We start from the raw sequence: 24,572 nt of genomic DNA, 5'->3' as shown, positions 1-24,572 counted from the left end.
AGAAGGGTCTGGTTTGATTGCGCTAGGACGAAGAAAGAAAGAGCCCTTGTGCATTGTGCCCTCGTGTGTGTGAGAGAGACAGACACAGAGAGAGAGACAGAGAGACTAAGCGGCGCTAGCGGCCGGCTGCAGAGCGCTGTGTGTCCTGTGCGCGCTGGCGGGATCTGGCCCCGGGTCCCACCGCCCGCGAGTGTGTGTATCTGCGGCGTCCCTGCCGGCGAGTATCAGAGGGGGCTGGCGGTGTGCTGCGGGGTGGCAGGGGCAGGCGGAGGGGCCTCTGGCAAAGAACTCTGGCCTCGGAACCCGCTGCCCGCCGCGCATCTCCCAACAAACACTAACATCCCTAAAGGGCATCCGAGCCGGGGCTCTGCTGGGAAATCATCCTGGCCCAACTCGATCTTCTGAGCTCTCGGGGATTACTGCATCTTTCTTCGTAGCGCAGAGACGTGAGCCTGGAAAAGGAAGGAGAGGGCGAGAACACCTCCCACCCAAATAAATAAATAAATAAACTGGCTTCTCGCCGCAGCTGGAAACGGTCGATTGAGCCCAGGTTGGTGGCATTTGGAGAGAGTTTTCTCACTCTGTCGGCTTGGGAACCCGCCGCCACTCCCCCACTCCCCTCTACCCCTCTTGTAGGCGCCCCTCAACTTTGGGGCCCAGGGGCGTGCGCGGCGCGGGGCTGCACCTGCCCTGGCGCTCCGGGTCTGCGGGCCCGTGCGTTCGGCCTGGGTGGCAGCGTTGATGTGCCGGACGCCAGGGCGCTGGGCTAGTGTGTATGCGCGGCGCGGACGCCAAGGAGCAAGCAGAGGACCGAGCGGCGGGTAGGGGCGCAGGAGCCGGGTTTCGGCCCCAACCGGGACGTAGGTTCCCCCTCTCCAGGCTGCCTCGGAACGGAGGCGAGCCCGGGGAGGAGGGGATACAGCGATGGGGGGCAGCGATTGGTGGTTTGGGTGGGGAGGGCTGGCTGAGCGAGCTAGCTGGCGCGACGAGGGGGGAGGCGAACTTCCCGGGAGAAGGGGTTTTCCCGGGAGAAGGGGCTTTTTCCGCGAGAAAGAGCTGCCGCCGCCGAGTGCTTAGACTCCAGGCAGCGGCCGGCTCCGCTCGCCCCGCTCGGAAAGTAACGTTATTTATTTATTTGCTTGCGTTCAGCCTCTTGGGTTGGACCCAATAGACACCCCCTTGGACTTCGGGAGCCCGCCTCCGACCTCTCCAGCCTCCACCCTGCCCGTGCAGGCGGCTCCCCGGAATACACGCACATGCACCCCCGGCACCCCCTCCCCGCGCCCCGACCCGGGCAGGGGGTGGGCCCTCACCCGGGCGCTAAAAAGTCCCCCTAGGCGGGAGCAGGGGAGGGCAGAGGGGCGGGGGAGGCTCCAGCACTCTCCGCTCTCGTTTCAAAGCGCGCTCTCCCTTCCAGGTTGGGTCGGACCTGAACCCCTAAAAGCGGAACCGCCTCCCGCCCTCTAGCCAGCAGCCCGCTCGGAGCTGAGTCGCCGGCGGAGGTAGCGGCGGACGGACCGGGGAGTTTCCTCTCGCATTGGATGGAGCTGAACTTTGGGCGGCCAGAGCAGCGCGGCCGTCCGGGAATCGCTGCGTGCTGAGTTCCCTCGGCGAGACCCAGCGGCAGCTCTGGATTTTCGGGGGGGGCGGGGACCAGCTGCGCGCCGGCACCATGTTCTTGGCGACCCTGTACTTCGTACTGCCGCTTCTGGGTAAGTCGAGGCCGCCGCTAGCTTTCTTATCCGCTGAGTCTTCTTGGAGAGTACTAGAGGCAGCCCCCCAGTACCCCCTTCCCCCCAAAAAAAATTGCGGCTCGGGCGCGGTGGGTGTGGGACCGCGAAGTTTCGTTTTGGGGAAGGGGATCCAGAATCCTCAGCACCCCGGGCTGGGGGGGTGGGGCAGGGGCGGCGCGGCACTTGCCCGCAGCTTTTCTTCCTCGGTTTTTGTTTCCTACGTTTTTAATGACCTAGCCTGGAGGGAAATTAAAGCGTCCGAGCCCTCCAGCCCCAAGCCCGACGCCCCTTGCAAGTCCCGGGGAGCTTGCGGAGGCGCGGGGGGGCAGGTGGGGTGTGGGCGAGCACCGGGCCAGGAGAGCAAACTTGGAAGGGAAAACTTTTCCCGGAATAGCATCTCGGTGCTCCCCGCCGGGCGGACCGGGTATCAGGGCTCATCCTCTCCGCGTGCAACGCCCAGCCCGCCGCCGTTCTCCCCTGCCGAAAGCCCCCGGGCTTCAGTCGGGCCGGGTCGAGAGAGTGGCTGGAGCCGGGAACTGCGGGAGGGCGGCCCTGGAGGCCAAGCAGCCGCTGAGGCTGGTCGGTCCCGGGGCGGCAGGGCCTGCACGCGCGGTGGGCAGCGTTGGCTCGCGGGCAAACCGCAAAAAGCCCGCAAAGCCTCGGGGCGCCCCGGGGGCTGGGTAGGGGGAGACTAGCGGCAGGAGGTGCCCGGGCGGGAAGATGGACCCCCCAGGCGTAGGGGGGCGGACGCGCTCCGGGAGCCGGGAGCCGCAGAAGGCTGCTCCTGCGCGCGTCCTCCTCCACGGCTGGCGCACCGCGCCCCAGCCCAGCCGCACTCACGCTCCCTCCCCTCCCCCGCCAAGACGTGCTCCTGTCGGCCGAGGTCAGCGGCGGGGACCGCCTGGACTGCGTGAAAGCCAGCGATCAGTGCTTGAAAGAGCAGAGCTGCAGCACCAAGTACCGCACGCTCAGGCAGTGCGTGGCGGGCAAGGAGACCAACTTCAGCTTGACATCGGGCCTGGAGGCCAAGGACGAGTGCCGCAGCGCCATGGAGGCCCTCAAACAGAAGTCGCTTTATAACTGCCGCTGCAAGCGGGGTATGAAGAAGGAGAAGAACTGTCTGCGCATCTACTGGAGCATGTACCAGAGCCTGCAGGGTACGCGACCGTCTTCTTTTCCCCCTCCCCCAGCCCCTGAAGGCAGGCGGGTCCCTAGGCCCGGGGTCCGGCTGACCTCATCCTCCACTCACTTCGCCCCAGCTGCAGAATGAGGACCTTTCACTGGCCCCCAGGGACGTGGGCAGCTGGTGTTTGCTGCCGGTCTGGTTGTTGGAAAACCCGTGAGGGGTGAAGGGACATCCCAGGGACCCCGCTGACCTCTTTGAAACTTGGTCGGAACATCGGAGTAGGAATCCGTTAAAGGCCTGGCTTCCCAGGATAATCCAAAGGCTTGCACTGCATCTTGCCTGGATTTTCCCCCTCTCTTCTTTCCTTCTGTCTATACTGACATAAGATAAAGAATTGAGAATGAAAGGTGCAGTGGAATCTATTCTATCTTTACCCCCCTCAAACCTAATCAAAGGCAGATGGAAAAAAAAATTTTGTCATCTTAGATTAGCTGTGTCTTAAAGCAGCTGGTGTAGTTCAGCCTTGGTTAGTGCAGAAGTGGCTCAGAGAGGGCAAGGTCTACTTGTCATAGCCATCCATTACAGGGGCAATTTTTTGGTCCTTGTGTGCCAGAGGTGGGTCATGTTTGTAAATCTAACTCAAACATTCAGTGCATTCATTCTCCACCGAGTCTGAGGCTCAAAATTTGTAATATACAGATTTGACCTCTCAGCTGCCACTTCCTCCAGAACCTATTAATGAAAACCTGTTTCAGAGACTGAGTGTTTAATAGCCAGGGTACCTGCTTTCTGACTGCATGGCATTTTTTGGGAGTAAGAAAAAGGGCCAGCTTTGTTCTTCTATTGGCTCCTGGAGGCAAGCTGGGCTTGTGACGTCACTGGTTCCTTCCTCTCTGATTTCATTCCTTTGCAAAGAGTGGGAGAGTTTTCTGGCAAGATCAGGCTGGGTTGCTCTCCAATGTTTTCATGGCACTATGGGGAGAGCCAGGACAACAGAGGCAGAGGGAATGAAGAGAAATAACCAGAGCCAAATAGATGCATTTGAAATCTTTGAAAGTTTCAGCATCTTTTTGTTACACAATCATAACATAATTAGAATTCAGATTCAGTAACAAAAACTGACTGAAATATGTCTGTTTTCCAGATCTGAGCCCAATCTTTCTGTTGTTTTTAGGAAATGATCTGCTTGAAGATTCCCCGTATGAACCAGTTAACAGCAGATTGTCTGATATATTCCGGGTAGTCCCATTCATACCAGGTAAGCAGATTTATACTTCCACTCTCATGCCTTCGCCTGCTTGAAATCTATTGGCTTACATTCTCTTTGGCTCTCAAGTAGTGTATAAGTAGATCGTTGAATGGCACAGTGTTTCTGGGAAATTAGAAATAGGATGATGATAATGAAGAGGCAGAATGCCCAGAGATGATTGTATGACTTGAAAGTAATTCTAAATGAAGTGATGTTGTGTGGTGGTTTGAGAGAGGTTGGAAGGAGGTGACTTTGTTGAATTTTTTTTTCCACGTTAAAATATGATTGGCCAACTCTTGCAAAGGGAGTGCCACTTCTGTCTGTAGGTGGCAATCGTATTCCCTTCTTGCTGCATACTGTACACAGTGCCTCCCTGGAAATGGGACATGTTTAAATGATGCCACTTTACTTTATGAGACGCCTGAAGATAATCTTAGATTGTTGAAGAATTTTGGTTGGACTCACTTGTCTGCCTTTGATTTAAAAGATTAAGCTCAACCATTTGTTAACAGTTTTTTGTTTTGTTTCTGATTTTTCCTGAGCAAGTGTGTACATATACAGGAGAATGTATTCCTGACCTTTCAAAAGTGGTCTCAATTCCCATAGTCTGTTTTGTCTCTCTTTGCAAATCTACATGTGGTTTGGAAGTGACCTTAGTTTTCGAATTAAGTTTTTCATAACATCTGCATTCAGACAACCCCATAAATAATGAGTAAGGCAGTGATTTCCCTTAATGACATAGAGATTCCAGACTGATGCTGACTTTTTTTGTTTACAGTTAAGACTTTTTCTCGAGTATATATAGCCATCACAAATTGTGTGTTTCTTGGTTAACCATGGTGGTTCACATTGAATTTGTTTCTATGAGATATGGTGGTTTGGTACTGGTGAGAGTGTTCTGGTGTTCTAAATGTTTTACGTTTACCTGCAGAAAGACATAGAACCAAGGAAGTATGTAAATACTGAAATTATGTGTGGGTGTATTATACACACATTCATTCATTCACCAACATCCATTCTTGCCTTTGGGATTTTGGCAATGAGCCAGACAGATGTCATGTCTGCCCTCAGGAATCTTAGAGGCAGCCAGCAATTGACATGTATTAAGCTCTTATTGTGTTCCAGGTACTGTTTAAGATCTCTTCATCATTAACTTATGTAGTCATCATCAAGTGCATCTTAGATATCGTTATGTCCATTTTAGAGATGAGATGATTGAGGCAGGGTGAACTTAGGAAACCAGCCCAAGATCACAGAGCTCCTAATTGGTGGAACGAGAATTTAAACCTATATTTGTTTGCAAGATTTTGTAACATCTGCCCCTTGCTACTCAGAATGTGGTTCTCAGACCAGCAGCTCGGACATCACCTGGGAGTTTGTTAGACGTGTGGAATCTCAGGTTCCATCCCAGAGCTACTGAATGAGAATTCGCATTTTAAGAAGATCCCTGGGCTGGGTGCTTCATATACACATGAAGCTTGAGAAGCACTCCTCTGTATTATGCTTTTGGTTCAGAGGAAAAGTGTGTGTGTGTGTGTGTGTGTGTGTGTGTGTTTGTGTGTGTGTGTGTGTGTGTGCGGTCTGTTTCAGGATAAAATATAAGGGGACAGGTTTAGTATCAGAGGTGTTCATATATTATCCTGGATAATGCTGATAACTTCCACCGCAAATCCCTATTAATGCTGTCTGTCCCTTTGGCCCAGCCAGGACAGTGGCTGAAGGCAGTGAAGCGGGGATGCACAGACAGGAGTATATGACCCTCTGAGCTCTCACGGGAGCAGGTCAGTAGGCAACTAGTAGTTGCCAGAAACCAACCTGGCTTTCCTAGCACCGTGAGGGGCAGTGCCTCTTGCTGGCTGCCTGCTCCACGGAAGCATTACTCCTGTCTTTGTACTGATGCCTGGAAGGATATGAACCTCCCCAGGGACAGTGAGAGTGAGGAAGTAGGTAAGGAGGAAGGTTCATTTGGGTTTTAATTTCAAAATTGTTATGAGCTATAGGGCTGCAGTAGACTCATTTCCCCCTCTCTGGGTCTCTCTTTTTTTGGTATAATGAGATCATTGGAGTAAAAATCTCCAGTCCTAACAGCCCATGATTCTGAGGGGAGATTGAGGACACCTTCAGAATCCCTCCTCTGTGCTCCTACATTTGCTCTTTTCAATCCTTGCATTCATTCTCCACTTAAAGTGACTTGGTCATTCTTGGATACCACTGACTTGTCTGGCTTTCTTTGACGAGTGTCAGAAATTCTTCCGCACGGACCAAGCCCCCCTCATTCATTTGTTTGGATCCCTCTCTCAAACCGGTGTCTTTTCATAGCAACTATGATCCTTGGTTTGTGAGACCCAGCCTACCGAGGTCTCAGAAGCCATAATGAATTACTCAGAGCCAGGAAGGTCTTGTCTAGAGCTACATTTTATATCTCAAGGGCGTTGGATTTAGGTTCCAGCTGTAATGAGCTTTGACCTCTGACAGTGACTGTGTTCCTTAAGTGGGTATAGGAAAGCCAAATGGAGCCTTGAGAGGTTTTAAGTCATTGAGTAATGCATATTATCCCGTTTGGCATTTGTAGGATGGAGAGGGACAGAGGTTCAGGGTGATGAGTGTTGCTGTTGATGAGAATCTCTCTCTCTGAGGTAACCAGGACAACAGGGCCTTTGCCTTTTACAGATAGGGTAGTAATCAGAGTTTCCATATTTGGATTTCTCTGCCCAAGGGGAAGAGGATGTTTATCCACATACAAAGTGTGAGCTGAATCCTCTCACCGAACAAGACATGTTTGACGTTCTTGAGTTTCCATTTTTTTGGACTCTTCAAACCCACAGCCACCTTTGCCATTGTTTACTTGATCACCAGGTAAAAGGCCATATGGAGGTATTATCCATGGCAGGAACAAGGAAGGGAACAAGAATAAGGTAGAATCTAAAAACTGTCATCTGAGGCCTGAGCTACAGAAGGGAAATAAAGCAGCCTGGTCTGGTGAGAATTGCAGTGGGAGGTTGGAGGGATTATTCTCCTGGAAACGCAATAGCGGAAGCAGAAGCGTTGGCCTCTAAGGCGCTTTGAAGGGCTCTAGGAAGTGCCTTTTCTGTGCGTGGATGCTGGTGCGGTTTTTAGGGGCCTCACCAGGCAGTGGGCTAGAGGACACAACGGAAAAAGTGAGCCGGTGCACGAGGACGTTGGAGGAGAGGAGAGAACAAGGAAAGTGTCTTGGGAGCCAAGAGGGCAGAGCTCTGTGGGCGCTCAGAGGCTCAGAGGATGGACCTATCAGGTGGTGTTTCACATCTGTGTCTCTCAGCCACAACTCTGCTCTTTAACCTCCATTCTGCCTCACCTTTTCTTCTTCACAAACGTTCAAGAAGCAGCGAGAAATAGTGATTTGAAAGGAAGGCGAGGCTGTTTGCAATGTTTTTGGACTCTCTGGAGGGCGAGAGCGAAGAAGGAGAAATTTGGAAAGTACAATGGGTGCAGAGAAAAGCCTGAAGATGGAGGATCAGAGGGAGGATGTAAGGCCCTCTGTGGCAGCGAGAGATTAAAAAAAGGGCTCCAATGTTTAAAAGTATTGATTGGGAGGTTAGATTTTGTAGAGAAGAATCAAGAAATGCCAGACCTTCCTCAAATGTAATCAAAGTTGATGGTATTGTAAACAAGAGTCAAGTGGAGAGATCATGGGGAAAGAGTGATGCCGGGATTTTTTTTTTTTTAACATCTTTATTGGTCCTGATGCTGGGATTTGAACATCCTAAATCTGATTTAGTGAACGACAAAGTTCTAGGTCTCTGGCTTTGCCACCATTTCCCTGCCAAGTCCCAGGAGTGGCTTAGACCTTCCCAGGAAGCCTTAGGATCTTGAGATTGGTCCCCAAGTAATTGGAAATGGCTTTGCCCGGAATCAGATGCCCCTAAACTCTCTTTTGAGTCTGTCCCCTTTTTGAATGATGCTATCAATAATGAGCCATGTTTAGCATTTCTGTTTTAATGTACCATCATATATGTGTAACTATTAAACAAAAACTTTCTTAAAATGTTTGTGTGTTGAAGGAGAGCCTTATAAGATCATGTGCTGTCTTGTCAAATCATGATAAGAGAGAAGGGCTTGTAAATACCAGCTGCTAGGGGTATACGGTGGCCCTCTCCTTTCCACGCAGCTCTCTAATCATGTTGTCACTATATTTGAGAACTCCTGTAAGTTCTTTTTTGTCTATCCTGGCATATGGTAAATTCCTTTGTAGGCTAGCTTGGCCCTGCCCTTCCTCTCTAAGCCACATCACCTCTCCGGTCAAGCTCACTGAGCAATCCATTCCCAGATATTTCATGTGCGTTCACGTTCCCATGCCTTGACACTTGGCTTTGCCTTTGTTTGGGAGGTTTCTATTAGTTCTTCAAGACCAAGATCAGGTTTCATCTCTGAGGGCCATGCTGGAATTCCCCCAGACAGGCACTTCCACTCAGGACTCTCTCATGCTGCAATTCACTCTTGCCTTCATGATAGCTGTTAATCACAGACTGTCGAGAGGACTAATTTATGTGTCTGTCTTTCCCACTGGAAAGTCGGGGATTTGCTTGTAATGGCGGGTGTTCGCTCAGCACCGAGCATCTTTCCTGGTTCTGAGCAGGCGTCTCATTAACCACGAGTGGTTGAATATCAGAGAAAGGACGTAGAGATCGTCTAATCCTCTGCTTTTACAGAACTGGAGTTCAAAGAGGGGAAGCAATTTGGCCAGGGCCACACTGCTCGAGGGTCACCTCCAGAACCTTTACTTGGCACTGCCTTTGGGGAGATCAGTGTCAGCCTCCTTCTCTTCTGCATACTCTCTGGACAAACCTCATCCATCTCTGGGACCTCAGCTACCATGTACGACGATGACTCAGAGCCTCCCCTCCTACGCCATCCTCTCCTGAGCTCGAAACCAGCATTTCCAGCTGAATCCTGGATGATTCCATCTGGATGTATCTCAGTTACTTCAAAGTCAGCACATCCAAAAAGGATCTCATCATCCCTCCCCTTTTCCCCTTACACCCTTCTCTTCCTGAGTCTCCTGTCTTACGCAACGGCATCATTTGCCGAACTCATAAGCTTTGGAATCATCTCCAGCATCCACTGGACCCATCGCTAAGTCCTGCTGAAATTACCTGCTGTCTTTTGGATTGCTCTTCTCCCTCCGTTCCCTTAAGCTACCCACCTTATCTTTTACTTGAACTTTGCATTGGCCTTCTTACTGGCCCCCCCCTTGTGTCTAGTCTCTCCCAGTCCAGCCTGGCCACCCATTGCCGGATATTACCTTAACACCTTGGTGACTTCCAGGAATGATCTGGTTTCAGTCTCCCTTCATAGATTCTTCTATTAATCGACCTTCTATCTCACTCCAGTGACCCCATGTCTAAACAACCCAGGTTGACCGGCTGCTGTCCCACCAGTGCTCTGGGCAGCTTCACGCCTCTTCATCTTTGTACGCGATGGTGAAAGAACATGTGCTCTGGAATTCCACTCACCTGGGTGCGTCCCCAGCTCTGCCGCTTACTTTGTCTTGGGCAGGTCATTTGATCTCATTGTACCTCAGACTTCTTGGATGTAAGTTGAGGTGATGATAATGCCTCGCTTACAGGTTCTTGGGAATTAAAAAGGCTATATGTAAAATGCTTTGCTTAGTGCCTGAACTATAATTGGTCCTCAATAAATCTCAGGTTTTTTTTTTCTGTTTGTTTTGTTTTTGCGGTACGCGGGCCTCTCACTGTTGTGGCCTCTCCCATTGCGGAGCACAGGCTCCGGACGCGCAGGCTCAGCGGCCACGGCTCACGGGCCCAGCTGCTCCGCGGCATGTGGGATCTTCCTGGACCGGGGCACGAACCCGTGTGCCCTGCATCGGCAGGCGGACTCTCAACCACTGCACCACCAGGGAAGCCCAAATCTCAGTCATTTTTAATGCTGTACCAAGGCCGTGTTAGCTGTTGGCTCACTCCTGACTCCAAGAGTGGGACTCTTTTTCCGCAGACCGTATTCCCGGATCAGGGAACAAGGATCCTATGTCTTGAAAAGGATAGCAACCCCAAGCCTTCAGGAAGCCTGCTCATAAACTAGCTTGGACAAGAAATAAGAAATCTATCCAATATATAAAGGGCCCTGGAGGAAGCCCTATCTCTTAATAATCCAGTTTGAGTCTTAAATCCCCTTTGGGGAAGGTCTTCCTTTTTCCTGCTCTGAATCCCCCTGTTCCTCTAGGGCCCTATCCTTCCTTAAGCTCTTTGGTCGGAGGTGAGTTCGCTGCAGCTGGCTATCACCCGGGGTGGGAGCTCTTCCTGTGCTTAAGGATTCTTGTGATCAGCCTACCCTTCTCAGCTTGACTGATTCCCATTCTTCTAACCTCTCCCCATAAATCTTCTTTGCAACGCCCCTCATAGCAGGGAGAATTACTGCTCCCTGAGAAGGGCATGCCTTAAAGCTGGGAGAGGCTTCCGTCTCCACAGGCTCTGCTAGGTACACTTACATTTCACTTTCACACACCACTACTTTTGGCTTTTATCCTCTCGCTCTCCAGCCCCTCAGCGACTCATTTTTATTGTACAACAATAAGAAATTACAAACAGATAGAAAAGGAAGGCAAATTTAAACCACTCATAGTCTCTGCTCTCAAAGATAACCTCTGTAAACATCTGATACAAGCCTTTTCAGATTTTTTTCCTGTATATGTGTGTGTGTGTGTGTGTGTGTGTATACATATATATTTATCTTTTTTTTCCTTTTTTACAAAAATGGAGTTGTCTACACATGCTTTCTTATTACCTGCCTTATGACCTGAGGAATCTGTGTCTTCTTGTGTCACTGGCCACTTCCTAAAGGCAAATTTTATTATTTAGATTAACTGTCAACCTCAGGAAGTTTCTTGAGTAAAGCGCCAAGTCATTCCACTGTCTAGATACTTCTGGCAAAGGCCGGAGTGTTCCAGTGCAGGCTGTGAACTTAGAGACAGTGGAATGTTTTGCATAGGGTTACTGTAGGTCCCGTTACCAGAAGAGGGGAGATAAAACATCAGTGAGTGACAGGTAATTGCATGAACTGAAGATTGTTACAAGGTGCAAAATTATTTATAGCCAATATGTCTGTCCTCATTCCTTTTCTTTAGTCCTCTGAAGTATTTCTTTCTGCCATCTCTTAATTTTTCTGCTGTCAAAGCTTATTCTTTCCAAAGGATGTCCATTTTTGTTCTTTGGGATACAGTGGCGAATCCTCTAGAGAAGTTACTGGGATTGTTTGGTCCAAAGAGCACTGGTCCAGGAGTCAGGAGACTGTGTTCTGCTTCCAGCTTTACCTCTAACTAGCTGGTGACCTTGGGCAAGTGTCTACCCTTCCTTAGAGACATCTCCTCCTTTTGTAAAATGAGGGCAGTGGTTGAGGATGACCTGTAACATATTTTCCTTCTTTCTCTAAGGGCCTGCATAGTGAATCTTGTATTATTCTGCGACTTACAGTTTTTCTTTCTAGCCTTTTCTTCATGCTAGAGAAACTCGTTATCTTGCCATATATATTTTTCATATTAATAACATTTATAAAGTATGATTTATTCAATATGTACCTTACTTTGAACCAGAATGTATTTAAAACATCTCATTTGAATACATGGAAGAAGATAAAATAAGAAATAAGAGGAGAAAATAAGGAAAAGGGGAAAATGATAGTAGGAGAGAGAAAAGGAAGCCAGGAGTGAGTTCAGAAGACAAAATGCATGTCATAAGATTATATTTAAACAAATTAAATTATCAGAAGTACTGTGTGAAAACAAAGGGGTAAATAAAATCCCTGGATTGTAGGTGCCGTAGGACTTTTGGAGGTCATTCTAGTCCAATCCCCTTATTTTACTGATAAGAAAACTGAGAGTTCCATAAATTTCTAGGACAGTAAAACATAAATTGTCTAGGACAGTGATGACAAGTAAAATTCGGTATGTGTTTGTTTTTAAATGGATATTTGAAACTCTCCATCTCCTGGCATTTCCCTACCTCCTTTAAAATTGTCCCTCACCTGCCCCTCGGCCCCTTTTAGGATACCAGACTTTGTTCACACAGTTAGGGTGAGAAGCACAGCCTTCGACTTTAGTTAAGCGGGTGGCTGTCCATTGTTTCGGAATTGTTTCAGAACAAGGGTTATTTAATAGGTCTCTGTTTGGTAACAGGAGCCAGTGGCCAGAATGTTGATTTTCATATCTTTTGGCCCCCTTCAGAATTGTCTGCAAGGAAAACTGAGAAATTATTTGTCACTTTACACCCTCTCAGCCTTCAGGTTAAAAAAAAAAATTAATCTTTTGTCTGGAATTTTTTGTTAAAGAAGCTAACCGCTTCCCGTAATTTAGAGACTCAACTAGCTGGGTCAGTGATGAGATCGAATGGGTAATTTGCATAAGGGGCTAATTTATTATGTCCCCTGGGCATTTCTTTCATCTCTCTTCCCATTCTAATTAATGTTCTAAGAGGGTCTATCACCATATCAGAAATTAGGGGTGAAAGCAGCCACTGTTAACCTTTATTCTTATGATTTTTTATCTTCTTTGATCTTTTAACCATTTTCTTTTCATAGCCAGGGATTTGCACAGATCGGGCTGGGGAAAGCATGGAGAGGAGATTTTAGGGGTATGCTCTTTTCTGATCTTTCTTCAAATAGTAGGCTGTTGTAAAAATAAAAATGACTCAGGATAGCTCTCTAACCACAGAGGGATTTGTAAAACACACAGAAGGGTACGGTCATGGTACAGAATTGTTTCTAAATTTGAGCCCTCTAGAACATCTATATAAACATGTATATACACATGCACAGATATATATGTATATATCTGCCTGTTCATGTGTGTGTATATTTATAGTGCGTGTGAGTGTGGATGTCTGTATTATTAAACATTTTGCCTCAAAAAGATCTTCCTTGACACGTGTTTCAGTTGGTTCTGGCTGTGACAAAGGCAGCTACGGGTGAGAGAGTGTGACACAGCTGAGGAAAGGCAAGAGAACAAGCAATTTCTTCGAAAATCAATTGCAATTTACTCCTACTAAATTGGCCCTCGGTCCGCCCTGTCCAAGCATTAGCATATTACAGACTTTTAATCATTTGGTCAAATGGCCTATTTTTGGTCAAACCACAGTTGCCTCTGGGACTCTGCCTGTAGTCCTAGAGCTGTGTTATCTCCAGACCTGCAGTCTCTTTAAAGAGGAGGTAAGTGTGGGGAGAGGAGTTCCTTGGGGAGCCCCTGAGTGCCCTGCACGGGCTGGGCTGCCTGTTCAAGGCCATTATTTCCTTTTGGTCCCCAACCATGCTAAAAGGTAGGTATAATGATCTCTGATTTTTGAGAGGGAAACCTGACATCAGAGAGGTTGATTAATTTTCTCAGTGCCACACAGCCAGTAAGTGGAAGAGTTAAGTTTCGAATCTTATCTCTGCATCTCCAAAGCCTGTGCTCTTTCTACTGTTATGTGATGAAATTTTAAGTACCAACCTGATCCTTTATTAAGGAGGAACTGTCTAGATCCTACTCTACCTCCTTAATTCCCAGTTTCCCTTCCTCTGTCTTCCACCTTAAAACACTATTTGACAAAAAAATCTTTAAAGTTGAAATATAAGCCAGTATCTATTATTTTAATATTTAGCCTTGCATTCCGATCGGTTCTTAATTGACAAGCAAAATCCAGAACATGCACGCTATTAAAACCATTCCTGCGGAACTGCAGAAATATTAACCAGAGAAGAAATTTCTGGATTGCATCTTTTTTCATTTCAGTGTGAGATGGAAGGTTTCTAAAGTAGAGCAGAATGCCTAGGGCCATTTTTTTTTTTTGTCATGTTGTCATATAAATAGCATTACACAGTGGTAAAGAAAGGAATACACAGTTTAGTCCCACTTTAAGGTGACCTAATATGCTATTCATTTGTCTTCCGTCACGCTGGTACTGCTTTCCTTTACGTCCCTCCTAATGGTCTAAGAAACACCGTGCCAACTGTTATTTCTGTTGCCTTTTGTACATGATTGTTTTGTGTACAGTTAATTATGTATGAAAATAGGTATTGATTGCATTCTTTGTAGGAATAGGCCAGCAGGTTTCTTAAAGCCCATGTTTATGAAATGTTTCATTGATCCCTGTTAGTATGAATTTCAAATACACTCTTTATAAGAAGATACCAGGAGATTGGAGAATTCTGGAGAGTCCTTGATGGAACCGTTATATTCTTGTTTGCTTAGGAATGGCAAGTGGCATTTGAATGGGAGAAGGAGTGAACAGGCCGGAACTCTAAACGTACTCCCAATTGAAAATGGTTACCCTCCCCATGAGACCTTAAAAGAAATAAAAATAGTAATTACAACAGCGGTGAGAGGCAATGAGCTAGGTGTTTTACATGCAATAACTTGTGTCAACCTTGTTTAGTAGAAGGTGTTCTTAGCCCCACTCGGTAGATAGGAAACTGAGATCCAAGTAAGGAGCTGGCCTGAGGGCACACGCCTAAGAATGGGTAGAGCCACATTCTCACCCAGGAAGTCTGGCTCCAGAACCCATGGTGCAGCGTCCATTTGCATACATATAACCAGAGAGATGATCCCTGAAAGTCAAGAGCACAAACTGCATGAAGAAGTCTTAGACGCTTTGTGCTGAGTTATAAATATATGTGTGTATGTGTATGATATACACATATGTAATATATATTATATATTGTATATAAAATAAGTATAATATAACGAAGAGAAGAATTGGTCAGTTTCTGTGATCGCTCTTACTTTTCAGTATTTTGGTGTGATGGAACGGCATTTCTGCCAAATTCATTCATCACGTATTTATTGAGAACTTACTATGAGCCTAGTGAGAGGCCTTAGGTGATTCAGAGGTAAATAGGACCCTGCCATTGCCTTTTAAGAATTCTCTTTTTTGTTTTAGGGCTAGGTATAAAACAAATAAGTTATGTTGCAAAGTGGTAGGTGAATGAGTAAAACTCCGTACAAGGCTCCGATGTAGCCCTAAGAAGGGAATAACTGACTAGATGGAGTTAGGGGTCAGAGAGGGCTTGCTGAAGGAGACTGTGAACTGGGCTTTGAGGAGCAGATAGGAGTTTGATAAGGAAGGGTGGTTGGGGAGGACGTTCTAGGCAGCGGCAACAGCATGGGCAAAGGCACTGGGTGTCCAGGGTGCTGTAATAAGCTGCTTTCTGTGGCAGGGGCCCTCGGTATGAGCAGCGGTGGGAGAAGAGCTGGGCAGAGAGGCAGGTTTGCCACGCTCAGGGGCTTGGCCTTTGTCTCAGCAGAACCAGGGAAGGATGATGGCTAATGGAACTAAGCATTGTTGGGAGTTTTACGTCGAATCATATGAAATTACCGTTTTTGTAGGTCAGCGTGGTAGAATAGCACACATTTCATGTGGCTCAACTTTATATAGTTTTGTGTCATAAAAGCACACACAGGGGTCTGCTTCCAGACTAGAGAAAGACATAGGTCTGCTGTTAGGATTAGTAACTCCTCACCTCAGAAGGTACCTGTTTGCCTCAGCTTCTGATGGCTTCTCTCTCCCACACCTTCTCCTTGGGGGGAAAAGATGCACAAGGCACCCAGTGCACACAGCTCCCCATTTAGGGGCCCAGGGTCGGCAGAGGAGCAGCAGTCAGTGAGGCCGCCTGGGCCTCACAGGGTGGTCCTGGGAAGGGACTGAGGCACATGGAGAGCAGGTGACAGCAGAGCAGAGAGGTGCCGGCAGGAGTGAGTGCGGGAAGCAGGGTGGTCTGGAGCCAGGTCATGAAAAGTCTTCATGCTCAGAGGCATTTTGGCTTGTAACAGGAGAAAGGGTGTCATTGAAAATTGTTCAGTGGGGCCCCTTAGACACTGAGTGACCTAGCTGGTGAAAGGAGGCAGCCTGGAGGTCAGTGGGAATGTGGACAGTCTTGGACCCCCCAGAGGAGTGGCTCCCCATCTGCCTTCTGCAAAGCCCCAATCCCAACCCCAGGGCTGCCGTCTAGCCTGGAATCAGGATGGGCTTCTGCTTTCTGATCTGGGGACAGTGGTCAGGCATGGGCGTTTGGATCTCCAGGCCAGAGCTGTCCTCTTGGCTGGGAGAGATGGCCCTGACCTACCTGTCTGTGGTCCACCTGTTGGGAGGACTCGATGTATGGCTTGTTTCTTTTCTATGTACTATTTTATTCTTCTGGCTCCCTAGTCCTGGGTCTCACTTGGCAGTTTTCTTTTTTTCTTTTTTCTTTGCGGTATGCGGGCCTCTCAGTGTTGTGGCCTCTCCCATCGAGGAGCACAGGCTCCGGACACGCAGGCTTAGCGGCCATGGCTCACGGGCCCAGCCGCTTCGTGGCACGTGGGATCCTCCCGGACCTGGTCACGAACCCGCATCCCCTGCATCGGCAGGCGGACTCTCAACCACTGCGCCACCGGGGAAGCCCTCACTTGGCAGTTTTCTGCACTACATTCTCGACTTGCTTCAGAACATTTCACAAGAGACCGTCTGAATAAAAACGCAAAGATTCTAAATGCAGGGAGGTGTCTTAATTGAAAGAGATGCCCGCTAACCCCAGGGCAAGCCGGGTGAGAGAAGGATGAGGTGGGAGGGCCTTTGGGCCTGCAGCCAGTAATTACCACAGCTCACAGAGCAGTTCCGAAGAAGTAAGCAAACCCTCTCTGTCCTTCTTTGAGCCCAGGGTGTGTTTATGACGTTGTTTTAATGATACTGTTGGGGTGGGAAAGGGGAGAGGTGATGCTACTGCCGATTTCCTGTAAGAACACACCCAGAGCTCGGCAGCTCTATCCTCAAGAGCCACCAGGCAGACTATCTGTATTCATTCCAGAGATTGGGGTGGGGCTGGAGAGGAACAGGGGATGAGGTCCCAATGATGCTAGGAAATTATGAAATGCAGAATAGCAGCGGTAAAGAGTAGGGTTTGGGGGTTAAACACACCCAGATTTGAGTTCCACATTCCAGCACTTACTAGCTGTGGGACCCTGGGTTAATAGAGACTCTGCCTGTAAATGGGGATAATAATAGTATCCAATTCATAAGGTTATTGGTGGTAACACTTAGGAAGAGCGCTGGAAAGTGCTTGGGAAATGGTAGGCGAATGACTGCCAGTTGCTTCCTCTTATATGCACCCTAACTCCCTTCTCCCTCCTCTCCCAATTAATTAGCATGAAACAGCAATAGTAGATTGAGTGGATGTAGATTTTTTCTGCTCTGAAAGAAAAAAAAGACACCAATAGCCATACTGGAAATGATGATCACCAATGCAGTTCAGTCCAAAACATCAATTATCTTCTCTAAAAATAACAGTAGTCACATTCTCTGAGAACCTACTCTGCGCCTGGCACTGTGCTAGTTGTTGGGGGGATGGTGAAAACAGAAAGAGGGTGCAGAGCACAGGGAGTGCCAAGGAGGGAGTGGGAAAAGGAGTAACAAAGGGAACTAGGATGCAGGAAAGGAAAGAAAAGAAAGCTCTGGAAGGAGGTGGCCGAGACTGGGGTGCAGGGCTTTGGGGAGTGGACTCCAGGTGAGCCAAGGCACTCGTTGTTGGCAGGAAACCCAGCACAGAAAATTAACATTAGATATGCTAGCCCTGTGTTGAGCGGCTGCTAGCATGGTGAAAACCTAGTGTGTCTTTTTCCTGATCATTCTCAAGAATGTTTAAAAAAACGTAATGTTTGCAAACAAAGTAGAAACAGTTGAAGCATTGTTTTCTATTAGCAGTATAAGGTTCACTGGCTATGGGTATTTTTTCATTCTTGTCTTCCAAATTGTAATTTTAAAAGATGAGGCATTTCATATTCAAGAGTTTCCTTTGTCTGAAATAAATTATTCATTTCTACCCACTTTCAGAAACAATGAACATAATACTTAATGCATCACAATTAAGTGGGTGTAGCTTCATATAAAATTATGGTCTGTGCATTTTGGTGGCAAACGGAGCAGTGTATCCTATATCTTGTCGACATTTGTTCCTCATAAGCAAAACATAAAGAAGGAGAGACTCAGAAATGTGTTTTCTTTCCTCTAATGGTGGAGGAGGGGTAACTTTAGACCCAAGCAGCCTCGTTTTTGACATTCCACAGCTGTTGGGGGCTATGTCACTGGGCAGAGAAAGTGAACTTACTGCTACTATATTGTGCATGGGGTCAGGTGAGGGTCAGAATTCTTGAGCACTACCCATTCATCTCAGTCCCCTTTGTCTGGGTTTGAGATCCCTCTAGAATCCTCTTTTAGAAGGGCATTGCCTGCGGTACGCGGACCTCTCACTGCTGTGGCCTCTCCCGTTGCGGAGCACAGGCTTCAGACGCGCAGGCTCAGCGGCCGTGGCTCAGGGGCCCAGCCGCTCCACGGCATGTGGGATCTTCCCGGACCGGGGCACGAACCCGCGTCCCCTGCATCGGCAGGCGGACTCTCAACCACTGCGCCACCAGGGAAACGCGGCAACTGCTTCTTGAATGCTGGCTGGTTGGTCATGTGTATCTTTTCCGAAGATCCGGCTTTTTGAAATACCTTTTTTGCGTGTGACAAGATTCCTCCTTAGGAAAATAGGCATTGCCAGCAAGGATTGAGATGTCCATGCAGAGCCTCTTCAGGCTTGAAGGTTTAGCTGTGGTGGTCCCCAGGAACTCAAGTTCCCAGCTCTGAGGTCAGAGTCAAAGCTGGCTATGACTGCCAGAGAGCAATTGTGGAAAACATTACTTGCGAAACGCCTGCTGGCTGCCCAGCAGTAGGATACCAGATGCCTTCACAGATTATTTCATTTAATCCTGAGTGTTGGCCCAGAGTGGCATTGGGGCATTATTTACATCTTATATAAGAGGAAACCCCAAACGTGCCGCAGCCTGGTTGAGCTGATGCAGTAGCACCCTAAGTGTAGGGCCAGTCCTGGACTTGTTCCTCCACGCCCTTGCCCTTAGTTAGGAGAAAGGGCAGCACACACAGATAGACCTTCCAGAAAGTGCTCTTACGCAGATCCAGCGGCGCTGGCGTCCTGGGTGCACGTGGGAGACTGGGGGAAGGAGAGTGCTCGTGGATCACATGCCGGGTGGGTATGCTGGGTGGAATGCAGATTTTTCCTATCAGGAGCAGAACCAAACAGCTTTTTAGATAAGCACTCTGACGTGGGCCAGAAGTGACTGGCAAATATTTACCCTAGATGTAAAACACTCACTAAGTTAAATGTTGTTTAGAAACCCTGAAATAGAAAAATTTACACTTGGGGTTTTATATTTGGTAATCGTAAAAAAAAAAAAAAAGACCTACTGTTGTTTTTCCTTTCCTCTGAGCTGCCTTTTGTAACAGGGAATGACAGCAGAGCAGTGCTCCCTGGCCTGCCCATTCTGGAACCTTCCCTCTCTCAGTCCGCCTTCACCCCTGTGCCCCTCTCATACACATACCCCTCCCCCAACCCCAGTGACTCTGCTTTTCTGCTTGATGTGGACCTGGCACCAACCCGCCTGTCCCTCCTCATGAATCTCCATGTGCCAAGTGTGGGATGCTGGCTTCAGCAGACTTCCCTCCTTCCCAGCTTCCAGCTTCTATGGACTGAGGTGTTCAGACTCCTAGAGGGCCAGCACTGGGGGCTTGAGAAATTCTTTGCCTGTGTCAGACACCTGAGTCTGAGCCTCTGAATGTCCCATTAAAGTTACGTTCCTTTGCTAGACCCTTCCGTTCCTCTCTGGCAAAGCAGAGAGTATGGGCCAGGCTGGTGGTTCTAACCGCGCATCATTCATTAAGCGTTTTGAGCCATCACGGCCCTGTGGGGGAGGTGTATGATATCCTGACGGCTCTCCTCACAGCCACCCCAGATGTGCTGTGTTGGCTGAAAGTTGATGGGCTACAACGAGCTGGTTTCCTTGGGAGCTTTACGGTTCTGACCTGCATTGTGGTCTTTGATGCTTTGTCAAGGCTCTTAGGATGACTTCTTCCTTCTATCAACAAAGTTCTACCAAGTCAACCTTTTGTGGGCTGGACACTGAGCGAGGTCCTGAGGACACTGCATGGGTAAGACAGGTGAGGCTCTGAACTCAGGTAGCTTACAGTCCAGTGGAGGAGACATAATGAGTGCAAACAAGTGTAAGTGGTTTCGATGGCAGTAAGTAATCTGAAGAAGATAAACCAATACGACGGCAAATAGAGGGGAGAGGGAAACCCCACTGCACAGGGACGTCAGGGGGGCATCTCTGAGGAGGTGACTTTGCCCTAAATGACAAAGAACTGCCCATTCTCAGCACTGGCTGAAGGGCGTTGTTAGCAGAGTGCAGAGGCCCCCAGGTGCCCTCTTCACAAACAGGGAGGCCAGTGTGGTGGGAGACTTGTACTTTTTTGCCAGTGATGATCTACTGCTGCTGCTCTGGGCAGGGGGCCAGCAACGGAGGCAAGGCCACCACTGTGCGTCAGGAGGGAACTATGGCGGTGGTGGGGGAGGTCCTTGTGGGGGCACTAGGAGACTTTGGGGCTGTAGTACCTGCTTTTGGTGGGGGGCAGGGGCGCGCCTCCATGCACCTTATGCAAGAAAGCATCCGTGGCTGCATTTTACCACTCTAGAATTCTGCGATGTGAGCAAAGCAGCTGTTGGGGTCAGACACAGAGATTTTGTGTTTGAGCCTTACTGACTTTGTCTTGTTGCCCTTCTGACATATGTTTTGAAAATGTAATTCTTCAGTGAGAGTTCTCTTTTGGGGATGGGTTCATGTTTTCCATTGATTGGTTTCTTTCTTAAAAGACAATGCAAAGAAAAATAATTAGAGAACATTGGAGCTGAAAGAGTCTTTTCTGATCCCCAAGTCCAGGCCCTTGGCTGAGGGATGGATGGATGGATGGATGGATGGATGGATGGATGGATGGGTGATGGAACTGGAGACTAGAATGGTTGAGGGGCTTGCTCGGGGGCAAACTGGTCCTGGGGCCAAGTCCCACACTCTTTCCTCTCTCGGCTGACATATGCAGTGTGTCCAAGTAAGTCAGGTCTGAAGGATGGGGAGATTGAAGGCATGATGACTCTGTCCCTGCAGGCACCTGACTATCCCTGGAAGAAGAATTCTTAAATAATCGAGTCCCTGTCCTCTTCATCTTGTCCCTCATCTTGTCCCGTTCTCCCCGCAGGAAGGGTGATGGATAGATTCTTAAGCCACTCTGCCTTTTTTTCTGCTCCTCAAACACATCCAGTTTGTTCTGTCTCAGAGCCTTTGCTCTTGCTTCCCCTGTTGTCTGGAATATTCTTCTGTGTCATCTTCACTTGGCTGACTCCTTGTCATTTTCAACGCGGAGGTCTTCCATAACCACCTAGATAAATCTTTCCCTTCTCCCTCCTTCTTTATCTCATCTCCCTGTTTCATTGTCTGCGTAGGTCTTACCACTGTCCAAAATTATGTTGTTGATTCGCTTGTTTGTCCACTTCTCTCACTAGAATGTTAAGTTGCATAAAAGCAAGGGACCCCATCTGGCTGGTCCTCTTTTCTCTCCCCCATCCTAGGAAGCCACATAGTAGGCACTTAGCAAATATGTGTTGAATGAATAAATGAGTGAATGAATGTGCAGCCAGCCTAAGCCAGGTAGGTGAAAACAAATTATTAAGTACTTATCTGATGCCCAGCACTTAGGTGGAACAGGACGGAAGTGTACGGAATGGGGCTGGGAGCTTACAATTTTGTTAGAGAGGTCCATCTGTTGGGATTCTTTCTCTTATGAATGTTGGGAAACTCACCTGTAACAGGCTTGGATGATAAAGATAAATGGTTAGCTTTTAGAGTGTGTAAGATACCCAGAGGTGGGGCAGGTTTATGGCAAACACTGTCACCAAGGACATGGCTTCTTGACCTCTGGCTCTTGGATCTGCCCCTTGCATTGAGGGAGCCCCTCCAGGGACCACAGGGCGACATCTTCCAGCAGCTCCATGCTCCTCCCTCACGATCGCAGAAGACCTTCAGCATTTCCAGACCTCACAGCCTCGCACATGCCATCCCTGGCTGGGCACGTGGTGGTATAATGGTGAACACAGTCAGATTAGCCCTGTCCTCATGGAGTTTATAGTCTAGCAGGGGAGAAAGACATAAACATGTACATAGTAAGCTCCAGGTATAAAGAGTGCTCTTAAGGAGAGGCAGATGGGACTTTATGAGAGCCTGTAATGAGGGTCAGGCTTCTCGGGGTGGGAAGAGCATTCCAGGCAGGGCAAGGGAGAGGCCGTGTGGTGTGAAGGAGGCCAGTGCGAGCTGAGACTGGAGAAGCCATCTCGGGCTGGCTAGACTGGGCTGGGGTGGAGCAGGCCTGGATGCTCAGCCTGTGCGCCTAAACGTCGGAATGCACCGTGGCAGGAACTGTGGGCCCTGCATGGTTTTCTCAGCCCATTGTCGTCATTGTCACATTTGAGAAGGACCAACTACAGCCATCTGGGAAAAAGAGGCTCCAGAGCACAAGTGCTGGCTTACTAGGGATTTCACTCACTTGCTTTTCCAAGAGAAAACTCCCCCCTTCTCTTAGATGCCCCTCTACCCTCCCAAGTTCAGTCTGCTCAGCAGTGAACTGGGATCGTACTCCTACCCCCTGGGTACTTTATAGACTCACTGACTGGCTGGCATGAGATGACCCGTGGCATGATCCTTTGTGAATTGCACAGGTCAAAACCAAGTTGTTTTCGGGTGTTTTTTGATTTTCTTTCAACTGTGGGGAGAGAGATGGATTCAGGACGGTTTGAAACGATGAGTTCTAGAACTTTGGGACCGGAAGGAGCCTGAGGGAGCTTTTGGTTGAACTGTGGAAGGTGAGATGTGAACTGTAGGGGAGGCCTGCCTATCAGGGATTTGAGGTCATCTCAAGGTCGGCCACCTCCCCTCCCCGGTTGGCACCCCAGCCCCTCCATGCCCTTTAAGGCTCCGGGCGGGGAGCAGCTGCTCCTTTTGCCACCCAACTGGAGCAAACCTGACATGTCGTAGGCGGAGCTCAGGTCTGGAGATGGTAAGGGACTCGCCCTCAACCTCGCAGCGAGAGAAACGGGAAGCCCAACGGCCCTCCTGCTCTCCAGCTCTGTGGGGGCTGCTCTGGTTCCCACCTCCCCACCCCGACCCCCAGCCCGGCCCCATTCTAGAAGGAGTGCAGGACCACATAGCTGTCTCATTCAGCCTATGGGACACATAATTGGCGCCTCAGTTTGCCTCCTGTCTTTTTAAAAAGGAACTATTAGAGGTAAAGCTGAAGTCTACAAAAACATCACTGAATAATTGATTAATTTTACAAGTAATTTCTGAGTGCCTTCTCTAGGCCAAGGGGCTGTCCTGTATGTTGAGGATAAAGTGAGGAACAAGCCAGGAAAGGGCCTTGCCTCAAGGAGCCCACATTCCATCCAGGGAGGGACAGTCGATAAAGGGATAAAGGATGAAGACAAAGAGAGGAGGCGGGGGTGGGGGGTGAGAGCAGTAGAGGGTGGGCACTCTCTTAGACAGAGGAAGCCTTCTCTGGTGAGACGTCTGACCTATAGCCACAGTAGAGTCTTTGAGGTTGAGGAACCAGCCAGTGCCCAGGCCCAATGGTGGGGGGACCGGTGGGTCCTGGGAACACGGTGACAAGTGGGAGTGCAGTGGAGCGAAAGAGGGTAGGAGAGCCAGCAAGGGCCGGTGACATGGTTAGAGGACTCGCTGGGCTATGATAAGGACTCTGGGTTTGTTCCAAGTGTGATGAGAAGCTCTTGGAAGGACTGTAAAGGGTTTGGGGCAGGATGAAGTCGTGATCTTAGTTATGTTTGAGAAAGAGCTCTCTTTTTTTTTTTTTTGCGGTACGCGGGCCTCTCACTGTTGCGGCCTCTCCCGTTGCGGAGCACAGGCTCCGGATGCGCAGGCTCAGCGGCCATGGCTCACCGGCCCAGCCGCTCCGCGGCATGTGGGATCTTCCCGGACTAGGGCACAAACCCGTGTCCCCTGCATCGGCAGGCGGACTCTCAACCACTGCGCCACCAGGGAAGCCCGAAAGATCTCTCTTGATTGTAGATCTTGTCTCTGGTAGAGAAGTAGAAAACCCGGTTAGAAGACTGTGTAGCATCGACTCCAGAGCCTATGGGGCCTCACATTGGGTTAGTGATAGGCAGCAGTTGGATTCAGGGATGCACTGGACTTACTGATGGATTGGGTAGAAGGAATGAGACATAAAGAGAAGGCAGGGATGACTTCTAGGCAGTTTGGGCGCTGTCATTTACCTAGGTGAATGACGACACCATTTTCTGAGATGGGGAAGACCAGGGGTGAGTGCTAGTTTTGCTTTGGGAGGTGAGGATTTAGAGTTCCATTTTGGACATGTTAAACTTTGAAGTGCCTTTTAGTCTTCTGAGGAGATGTCTTCCTGTCTGGAATTCCGTGTTCACGGAGCTGTTGTTCATCTTGTCCATGTTTTATGCTTTACTGCATATATATTTGCATGAACAATATTCCACTCTGGATGGGCACTTAGGTTATTGCTTTGTTTTTGAGATTACAGATAATGCCACAGTAACGTTC

The 24,572-nt window shown here is 48.8% G+C and overlaps 1 protein-coding gene across 2 annotated transcripts in view; it reads left to right on the top strand.

Annotated features, from left to right (window-relative positions):
• The first annotated feature begins 1,410 nt into the window (after positions 1-1,410).
• GFRA1 (GDNF family receptor alpha 1) overlaps positions 1,411-24,572 on the top strand; it is a 204,608-nt gene continuing 181,446 nt past the window's right edge. The window contains exons 1-3 of one of the 2 annotated variants that reach the window (XM_029245700.1): positions 1,411-1,712; positions 2,597-2,890; positions 4,034-4,117. In XM_029245700.1, the coding sequence (XP_029101533.1) occupies positions 1,673-1,712; positions 2,597-2,890; positions 4,034-4,117 (418 nt within the window). In that variant the 5' untranslated portion in view covers positions 1,411-1,672. The remainder of the gene's footprint in view (positions 1,713-2,596; positions 2,891-4,033; positions 4,118-24,572) is intronic. The other variant, XM_029245699.1, reaches the window with a different exon arrangement.

Source organism: Monodon monoceros, unplaced genomic scaffold, assembly GCF_005190385.1.
Source record: "Monodon monoceros isolate NGI ecotype Baffin Bay Population unplaced genomic scaffold, NGI_Narwhal_1 Super_Scaffold_4, whole genome shotgun sequence".
Classification (NCBI taxonomy): Eukaryota; Metazoa; Chordata; class Mammalia; order Artiodactyla; family Monodontidae; genus Monodon; species Monodon monoceros.
The sequence above is the reverse complement of the archived record's forward strand: the minus strand, read 5'-3'. Positions and strand labels throughout refer to the sequence as shown.